The sequence below is a fragment of the Ranitomeya imitator genome, chromosome 4 (assembly GCF_032444005.1).
Source record: "Ranitomeya imitator isolate aRanImi1 chromosome 4, aRanImi1.pri, whole genome shotgun sequence".
Classification (NCBI taxonomy): Eukaryota; Metazoa; Chordata; class Amphibia; order Anura; family Dendrobatidae; genus Ranitomeya; species Ranitomeya imitator.
The window spans coordinates 681,747,720-681,758,502 of NC_091285.1; the positions used below are offsets into that span (position 1 = coordinate 681,747,720).

The 10,783-nt window shown below is 45.2% G+C and overlaps 1 protein-coding gene across 1 annotated transcript in view; it reads left to right on the plus strand.

The window, feature by feature from the left end:
* The window catches only part of LOC138677344 (coxsackievirus and adenovirus receptor homolog), a 51,191-nt gene extending 40,802 nt beyond the window's left edge, over positions 1–10,389 (plus strand). The window contains exon 3 of the mRNA XM_069767399.1: positions 9,501–10,389. Coding sequence (XP_069623500.1) covers positions 9,501–9,640 — 140 coding nt within the window. The 3' untranslated portion in view covers positions 9,641–10,389. The remainder of the gene's footprint in view (positions 1–9,500) is intronic.
* Positions 10,390–10,783: the final 394 nt, after the last annotated feature.

The window sequence follows — 10,783 nt, forward strand, 5'->3', positions numbered from 1 at the left end:
TCCCCCTATTGACCGAACTCCACAGGTGGCATCACGACAAACTTTGAACATTTAACCCCCTTTAACGTTGATGCCCAGGGCCACGGACCGTGTCGCAGCCACCGTGACATCCCCCTTTGCGACCGGACCCGGCACCGAATATCCCACTGCCCTGTGGGTGCGTCACATACCCACTCCCTAGCATTCAGTTTTATTCCATAGGCTAACTCATGTACATTGAGTACTAGAAAATACAAACGTCCACGTCCTTTATGGTCAAATAAATATTATTATCGGCCGACAGTCCTACGCATTGTAATGAGAAGAAATATGCAAAAAAATTATAATTCTTACAAAAATTCTTCCGTCCTCCATATGGCAATACTTCATCCCAGGTGAGTATATGGTGACTTGTGACAATAAACGTATTATCTAAAAAAATAGATAACAAATATATATTAAAATTAGCACATATTAACAGATATTTCCAAAGCACTACATCCTGAAGTATTCCGGGGCCCATACAATGCTAATCATGAGAAAACAGCTACAAGGACAACAAGAGTTAACTAATGGAGTGAATCTTAAAATCCACATTCAGCCTTTTCGGTTTAAGGGTGCTTAGCTCATATATCCACTCAAGTTCCTGTTTTTTCAGAAGCCGTACTCTATCACCACCTCTTCTTTGAACCGGGATTGCATCTATTATTCTAAACCTAAGATCTTTTTTTGTATGTTTCTGTTCAACAAAATGTTTAGAGACTGGGAGATCCAATCTTTTTGTCCTAATGGTAGGTCGGTGATTATTCATTCGCGTTTTAAGTCACATGTTGTCTCACCAACATACTATAGGTTACAGGGACATTGGAGGAGATATATAACGTGGTCAGAATTACAAGTTAGATAATGTTTAATTGTGCAAACCTTATCAGCATCAGGGTGTTCAAAAGTTGAACCCTTTATCATAAGTACACAGCTAACAAAGGACAGACAAGGGAAACAACCTTTTTTCCCCACCCCAGCTAGTGTGGTTTGATAAACTTTCTTTAAAGAGCCAATATCCGATTCAACCAAACGATCACCAATGTTCCTATTCTTCCGGTAAGAAAAAAGTGGTAACTCTGTAAATTCCTTTACTCCAGGTAAACAACTCATTAACATCCCCCAATGTTTTTTAATGGTACTTGCTATATCTCTACTTTCCTCTGTATAGGTCGTTACAAATGGTATTTTAGTCAGTCCCTTCTTGCTAGATTTTACTTTTCAATAATTCCATCCTTTCCAGTCCCAGGACTTCTTTTTTAGTTATGTTCAATAATTCTTTTGGATATCCTCTCTGTAAAAATTTCTTAACCAAAGAATCCATAACACCTTTTATCTCATCTGCCTCTTTTGCAGTTCGTCGCACTCTCAATAATTGACTAAGAGGAATTGATCTCACCATGTTGCGTGGATGCTGGCTATCATATGCCAAGAGATTATTCCTATCTGTTTTCTTAAAGGGAACCTGTCACTCCACTCAGGTGTTTGTAACTAAAAGAGCCACCTTGTGCAGCACTAATGCTGCATTCTGACAAGGTGGCTCTTTTATATATATATACATATATATATACATATACAAAAAAGGTTGCACTCTATCGTGCAAAAGCATGTCTAATATGAAATATATGAAATATGAATAGCAAAAATTGCTTTTGAACATTAGGAAAATATTTAAGAGACGCTTTGCACAGAATTTGATATAATCAAATAGTGTGAGCCCATCAACCAGTCGTCAAGGTGGTCTCATAACTGATGGGTCCCTGACCCCCCTGTCCAAATGTGAACACTTACCAAAGGCCAATGTCTGTATGCCTGGGTGAATGTGGACACCTCTGTTCAGTAACGCCTACATATGAGTTGGCCGGGACCAAGTGTGATGAGATGCAATTAAAAACCACATGGTGATGGGAGGAGTGCGCAGTCAGTAAGCTAACATAGAAATGACAAAAAAAGACTCGCACATCCAAACTAGTGTGAATAGGTGCATACCAGGAGCAGCTACCTCCATACATAAATATACAAAAAAGGTTGCACTCTATCGTGCAAAAGCATGTCTAATATGAAATATATGAAATATGAATAGCAAAAATTGCTTTTGAACATTACAGACATTGGCCTTTGGTAAGTGTTCACATTTGGACAGGGGGGTCAGGGACCCATCAGTTCTGAGACCACCTTGACGACTGGTTGATGGGCTCACACTATTTGATTATATCAAATTCTGTGCAAAGCGTCTCTTAAATATTTTCCTAATGTTCAAAAGCCATTTTGCTATTCATATTTCATATATTTCATATTAGACATGCTTTTGCACGATAGAGTGCAACCTTTTTTGTATATTTATGTATGGAGGTAGCTGCTCCTGGTATGCACCTATTCACACTAGTTTGGATGTGCGAGTCTTTTTTTGTCATTTCTAAGGTGGCTCTTTTAGTTATGCCTGCACATGCTGAAATAAACGTTTATAAAATGTGCCCCCTCATACCCTGAAATCGCCAGGGAGGCGGGACTTTCCTTCCTAATCAGACGCAGCACAGCCGTCACTGTGGGCCTGTGCGCGCCAGGCGCCGCCTCCTCTTGCTGCATTATTGTCCCCGCCGCCTGCGCATTTTTTTTTTGGGGTGTGCGGAGTTGCGCTGCCCTTTCTACTTACAGCACAGGCGCCGGGACGATAGTGCAGCAAGAGGAGGCGGCGCCCGTCCCGCAAAGTAACAGCATTGCTTTATAAAATTTATATGAAGTGTATTGCGTCCAATGTGAGCAACCAGGCAACACAAAAAGGAGCTTTTCAAGTGAGCTCTTTAAGGTACACAAATGATATGAAGTCTTTGCCAACGAGGATGTGGTTTCACCAATTGGAGGTACCTTTTTTAAAAATATACTATTGTCATCATAGCCCCCTTGCTCAAAATTCTGTGGCCTATAAAATTACAGAACACGTTCACCCAGGTCATGTCGTCGGAGATAAGGAAGAGACATTGCAGGAGACAGAGTTAAGAAATAGGCCCAATGTAGGGGTGTGGATCTCTGAGACTTGTAGTGGAGGGCATGAGCAGACAAGTATTTGCTCATGGGCGGTACATTTTAAAAAAATATTTCATGATACCCTTGCCAAAAAAATTGACTATCTGTAGCAGCACAGAACACGTGAACCTTGGTGACCTAGTGGTGGAGAATGAGGAGATATTGCTGAAGGCCTCATTAAAACCTAGGCCCAATGTAAAGGATTGTGTCTCCTACACGTGTAATGCCCATACACTAAGTGGCTATGGGCTGACAAACATTTCCCCAAGGGGGATACATTGATTAAAAACATACTATGGGCATCCAAGACACCCTCGCCAAAAAATTGACTGTCTGTAGCCGCACAGAACATGTGAACCCTGGTGATCTTGTTGAGGGAGGATCTAAAGTGATCCTTCACGGTTAACTCAGTGATTTCCAAATTAATCTACAGGGCGTTGCCGGCAACTGAAAATGACCAGACGGAGACGAATGTCTCTGTTTGGGGGGGATCAAGCAGATCTCTGGGCCCCCGTTTATTGTCTATTACTTTTCATAGTAATAGAAATTATACTTCAACCAATCAGCATAAGAACACGTTCACAGTTCTTAACCTATAAGAATGCAGGAACAGTCTGTACATCAAAGTCTCGTAGGACAATGCACCCTCAGTCTCATGTCCTGACAGATTGCAACAATCAAGGTCTCATAACAGCTGTAAATTTTAGCCTAGTAACAAAATTTATATCAAAACAACAAAATGGAGTCGAAAAGCACAAAATGGAGAATACTTCTTAATATATTCCTTCACAATCTAGTGGTGGAGAATGAGGAGACATTGCTGAAGGCCTCATTACAAACCTAGGCCCAATGTAAAGGATTGTGTCTCCCACACTTGTATGCCCATACTCTAAGTGCCTATGGGCTAACAAACATTTCCCCAAGGGGGATACATTGATTAAAAACATACTATGGGCATCCGAGACACCCTTGGCAAAAAATTGACTGCCTGTAGCGGCCCAGAGCCCGATAAGCCTGGTGATCTAGTGGTGGACAATGAGGCATGAGACATAAAGCTAAATCATAATGAAATTAAGCAAAGAAATAAAAAATGTGAATCCACCGATGAAAGTAAATAACAAAAGGGAGTGACGAACACAGGTTCATAGATTTGAAGCCTGAATGTGTCTAATGAGATACGTTTGTCCCTAGCAACAGCTCAGAGACAGGGTTATAAAAAAATATAGAATTTAAAAGTCTTTGAATCATTTTCTATTGTTGAGGTATACACTACCTCATAACAAGACTGTCCAGAGATTGGGAAAATGGTAAATATAAGAATAAATGGGGATAACAGACTTACATCTCTTTTTTATATTTCCCCCTGTGGGAGTAACATTTGTTTTGGTTTCCAATTAGTTACGGGCATAATATTTACACCCTTGGGGAAAAAAATGGTGCCTTTGGCATCACAGAATCCATTCACTCTGGTGCTCTACTGGTTACGGATGATGAGGATGAGGATAAGGAAGAGGATAACAACAAACAGACCAAATCTGGAAGCGTATACCCATGTGTGGTTGTGAAGAGGTGCATGAGAATACACCTCCCCAAAAGAGAGAATGTATTTGAGGTTATGTTTCGCTGTTTTCACTTGGTAGTGTACAGAAGTCTTTCCCAATCCAGCCCTTGTTCATTTTTATAACAGTCAGCCTGTCAGCATTTTCAGTCGACAGTCGGATGCGCTTATCTGTTATAATTCCACCAGCGGCACTAAAAACCCACTCTGACAGAATGCTAGCAGCTGGGCAGGCCAGGACTTCCAAGGTCAAGATAACCAGTTCACGTGTCCAGCTTGGATACCCAGTAATTAAAAGGCACAGAGGAATCCCGGAGGACGTTTGTGCGATCTGCAAGGTACTCCCTCAGCATCTTCCAAACATTGCACTTCTTGTGACAGAACCCCTTGCCTCTGTGCCAGCACGATGGGAGGGTCTGAGACTCTGACTCCTTGGTTGTACAACAAACTCTGACGTCTGCTGCCAGCGTTCTCACATGGGAATTTTCTAAATAATTCCGCTACAAGGGCCCTCTGGTACTGCAACATTTTAGTACACCTCTCTGCCTCTGGCAGAAGAGATTGAAAGTTCTCCTTGAAGCATGGGTCAAGAAGTGTCACCAACCAGTAATGAGTGTCACCCAAAATTTTGATAATCCGAGGGTCACATGAAACGCAGCGCAACATAAGGTCAGCCATGCTTGCCAGACTGCTAACAGGCAAGACTTCCGTGTCCTCACCAACAGGACGACTGACCATGCTGTCCTCCTCCTCCCTGTCCTCAGGCCATGCCCGCTGAACAGACAGTATGACAGCTGTGTTTGTAGTACCGTCTATAGCGCATGAAAGTAGCCCCTGTTCTTCCTCCTCCTCCTCATTGACTACCAATCCACATTGAGAAGTCATGAGGCTGGGATGATTGTAATTCCCCTGTATGGTTCCTTGCTCCATGTCCTCATGCTCTGCTTGCAATGCATCCTCCTTAATTATGTGCAGAGAGGTTTTCAGAATGCTGAGAAGCGGGATGGTGATGGTAATTATGGCGTCACCGCTGCTCACCATCTGGGTGCAGTCCTCAAAGTTTTGGAGGATGGTACATATGTCGGACATCCATTTCCACTCCTGAGGTCTCATGTGTGGAGTCTGAACTGAATATCGAGGGCCTTGTTGATGTTGGTAGTCAAAAATTCCCCTCTTCTGCTCACAAATCCTTTCCAACATATGCAGCGTAGAGTTCCAGCACGTGTTGACAGCACACACCAGCTGGTGAGCTGTAAGCTGCAAACGCTGCTGAAGCACGGCAAGGGAGGCTGAAGCTGTAGCTGACTTTCTAAAATGGGCAGACAGATGGTGTTCTTCCACTAGCAGATCCGACAGCTCCGGGTAGCTTTTCAGAAAACGTTGAACCACGAGGTTAAGCACATGGGCCAAGCAAGGTACGTGTGTGAGCTCACCTTGCCTCAGTCGCCACCAGGTGATGGCCATTGTCACTCACAACCATGCCAGGCTGTAGGTTCAGCGGTGTCATCAAAACATCTGACTGCTCTTTCAGCGCTGTCCACAACTCTTCTGAATTGTGCGGTTTGTCACATATGCAGATTAGCTTCAGCACAGCCTGTTGCCGCTTGGCTGAGGCAGTGCTGCAGTGCTTCCAGCTTCTGACTGATGTGTTGATTTCAGAGATGGAGGATGAGGAGGAGGAGGAGGTGCAGGAGCTGTAGACTCTGGGGACAACCCTCATTGACATAGGGCCAGCAATCCTTGGCGTGTGGAGGATGTGTTCCATCCCAAGGTCCGACTGGGTCCTGGCTTCCACTATGTTAACCCAGTGTGCCGTCAGTGAGATGTACCGTCCCTGCCCACAAGCACTTGTCCATGTGTCCGTGGTTAGGTGGACTTTCCCTGTAACAGCATTGTTGAGGGCACGGGTAATGTTGTGGGACACATGCTGGTGTAAAGCCAGTATGGCACACTTGGAGAAATAGTGGCGACTGGGAACAGAGTACCTCGGGACGGCCGCCGCCATCAGGAAAGCTTCCATCTCAATGAGCCTAAAAGGCAGCAATTCTAGCGCAAGCAGAAAAAATATATTAGAATTTAGGACTGCGGCCTGTGGGCTGTTGGCTGGGTATTTCCGCTTGCGTTCCAAAGATTTGCGTATAGACAACTGAAGGCTGTGCTGGGACAAGGACGTGGACGGGCTTGATGATGGTGCTGCTTGACTGTGGGCCACAACAGGTGCAGGGCTAGAGGCAGCTTCACATGCACAGTGGACTGGGGATTGGCTTCTACGCAAAACAGTGGAAGAGGCAGTGGTGTCACCTGCAGACAGTGGTCCTGGAGCCTGGGGTTCAGCCCACAAAGTCGGGTGCTTTGCTGACATATGCCTGATCATGCTGATGCGGGCATCACAGTTTATACAAATGGACTTTTTGGGGTTATCAGCAGAGTCTTTAAAAAATATCCAGACTCGGGAAGATCTAACAGTTGGAATGGCAACTTCCCTCATGTTGGTGTTACGGGGAACGGATGCACGCCTTCTGTCTGTGGCCACCACACTGCTTCTTCCTGCCTGTTGGGGTGATATGTCTCCTTCCCCATGTGTGCTGCTGCCCTTGGTCTGCATGTCCTCCTGCCAGGTTAGGACAGTCACATAGTCATCCACCACCTCGTCTTCCACATCCGCACCCTGCTCCTCTTCTTGACCTTCTGGCAATTGTGTATCATCATCTCTTTTTATATTTTTTAAGCTAAATAGCGCTGTATATAATTAGAGTAACAGACAGCAAAAAAGTGGTACACCGGCCTGCAATGCTCAAACATGGAGCACGCAGATATGAGGACTGTCACGGAAATACCACACTGGCAAATATGTGGCCTTTTTATATTTTTTTAAGCTAAATAGTGCTGTATATAATTAGAGTACCAGACAGCAAAAAGAGTGGCAAAATGGCCTAAAATGCCCAAACTTGGAGCACGCAGATATATGAGGCCTTTTTTGGTGAATTTTAAACACACACAATGATGCTATGCGGCTCAGCCAATCACTGCACGACCACAACAAAGATGGCTGTGGCATGTCATGGCCTGGCAGACAATCCCTGCAGCGTGATTGGGTCTCTTAAGTCCGCCAAAAAGGCTGGGTGGAGACACCAGTTACCGCCAAATAATTTATCTGGAACGAGAGGATAATGCATATGGCCAGTAGGGAAGTCCCTCTGATAATATAATAGCTATCACCAACCTCAAATGCAGTGTATAGACCCGGGGTGAGTAGTGCACAAAGGCGCTATGGGGATCCGATGGTCAGCACGTGGTGAAGCTCCAGTGCTGGTGGCGTGCTATGTCCCCGGGGGGTGCACTACTCACCCCCGGGTCTATACACTGCATTTGAGGCTGGTGATAGCTATTATATTATCAGAGGGACTTCCCTACTGGCCATACGCATTATCCTCTCGTTCCAGATAAATTGAACCGTTCTGAAGAAGGTCCACCAGGGACCGAAAACGTTCAACAAACAAACTGGTTCTATGTCTGGATAATAATAAACTGTAATTATTGCTTTTAATTTTTTGAGTGCCGGGTTATTCTTGGATATTTGTGACTGAGGGTTGGATACCCTACTCGAGCACCAAAACTCATATTTCCACAGAGTGCCGTGTTTATCTACTTTAACGTATGCACAGCTATGGTTTGATTTCTTTGAGTGTGTGGGTTGTTACAGAGAATTTCTTGTCAATAGCATCTTTAGAAATATAATTTACTTAAAAAATTGTTGACATGTTCAATACTTCTTTTGCTCACTGCATATACCTTATTTTTGGATTATAAGATGCACTTTTTTTCCAAAAATTTTTTGGGAGAAAATGGAGGTGCATCTTATAATCCGAATGTAGTTTACCAGGCATCGGCTGCAGTGGAGCGAGACCCCAGGAGGTGGGGTCGCTGCAGCAGGAAGCTGGCTGCAGCGGTGGGAGTGGGGCGATGCTGTGGGTCCCAGGCTCAGGGGAGGGGGTGTTTGGTGGTGCAACAATGCGACTGGCTCCAAGCTTTCACAAAATGTCGCTGGAGCCTCTACACTTCCCATGGTTTACAATGCTGTGAACTTCGGGAAAATGGCCACCTGAGACTGCGCATGTGCAGATTGAGATCTCAGAAGCCAAGATCTCGGTGCTGAGATCTGAATCTGCGTCTGAACCTCCTCTGGCTGACATTTTCCCAAAGTCCACCTTGTTGAAAACCATGAAGTGCAGGAGCCCCGGCCACATTTTATGAAAGCCTGGGGCCAACCGCATCCTGGCACCACTGAAAACCCCTTCTTCCCAGTCTGGGGCCCGCAGCATCCTCCCACTCCTGCCACCAGCTTCCTGCAGCAGTGACCGTGCCTTCTGTGACCCCACTCTAAATTCTGCGCTAAGAACCCTAATATATACCATATACACATATACAGACACACATTGTATGCTGCACATGTGCACACACAGATACACATACTGTATATATGTATACTTACCGGGTTCTGCGGCTTCACTTGTGCAGATCCCGGCACAGAGGTTTAGGAGCAGCTGCAGACATCTTCCTGCCCCTGCTCTGACCTCTGCTGTACTGTGAGATGCCCCACCCCCTCTCTCTCACCATAACCTGACACTGCAGGCAGAGAGAGGGGGTGGAGGGGTGTTTGGGAGAGACAATCAAAGACTGCAGAGGAAGCCCAGCATTATTCAAATGCTGTACACCTGTGCACTTCATAAAGGGGCTGCAGATGCAGGGGGTCCCCTTTGTGTGTGGGGGCCCTAGGCAGCTGCCTCATCTGCCTGCCCCAAACCCCCAGCCCTGTATGTGTGATATGTTTTGCTGACCTGTAAAGTATAATCACAGTGTTAAATGCTATTGTTTAATACATTGTCATGTTTTGCAGGCAAAGATGGCTCTCCTTCTCCACTGGACCAGACATTGGCATTGTTTTTCCTCCTACTTGTCCTTGCACTCTTGTGTTTTCTTCCAATATTACTGACCAGAAAACGTTTTTCCAGATCATGGGGGATCTCAAATCTATGAGGAGGAGAATACAATGGAGCAGCTGGGGTTCAGACTACATGTGTGATGAAATTAAAGTCCTGTATTACACCCTCTCTCTGCCCTATGTCTAGTCAGGGGTGGTGACGCCATAAATATACTGTTAGGACAAAAGTATTGGGACAGCTCCACATTACCAAAGGCAAACCCAGTTCGAGGATGTATTCAGAGAAGCATGGAGTCTAGATCACGCGAAGTAATTATCCTCTTTGGTCAGGCCTCATCTGGAATACTGTGTCCGGCTGGGGGTGCAGTGTTTGTGATGACGTTATTACCAGAGGAGGTCTGGACTCAGCAGAGTGATGGTTACTTTTATGCCCAATGCTAATCAGCCCTTGGGGATCCCTCTCTGTAATGTTTCAGGGTATCCACTTCGTGGCTGAGTTGCTGCGGTTCCTTCCACTTCTTAGTGAGCTTTTTATTGAAACCCTCTAAATTCTTAGCCTTAACGGGAACCTGTCAGCTGATACCTGCTGCCCAAACCGACATTTATCAGCCACTGGCTGGAGTTTCCCAGACACTGGCTTTTAATAGGCACTGGGAACCTGGCTGCGATGGTGACTAGGTGTATAGGTGGGTCCCAGGCGGCTCCTCCCTGCCCGCTGACTGTGACTGACAAGTCTCTACCAATGTGCGCATATAGGCAGAGGCTTTCCAGTCACCGTCACTGGGCCGGGAGAAGCCACCGGGGACCTGCCTATACAACTAGTCAACATGTCTGCCTATTAAAAGCCAGTGTCTGGGAAACTGAAGCCAGTGACTGATATATGTCGGTTTGGGCAGCAGGTATCAGCTGACAGGTTCCCTTTAAGGCTATGTGCCCATGTTGCATTTTTTAAGCATTTTTGCTGTGGAAACGCTTACAAAACGCGTCCCATTATTTTTAATGGCATTGCACAATTGTTGTGCCGCAGCGGAAACGCATCGCGGAAAAAAAACGTAGCATGTTCATTCATTTTGTGGAATCGCGGTGAATTGGCCGCTATAGAATTGTATTGGGACGCATGAAAAAAAAAAACGCATGAAAAATGCAACAAATACGCAATAAAAATGCAAAAAAAACCCCGAAAAAAAAACGCTAGAAAGACACGTGTGGATTTCCCGGCAAAGGAGTGCGGTTTTGAT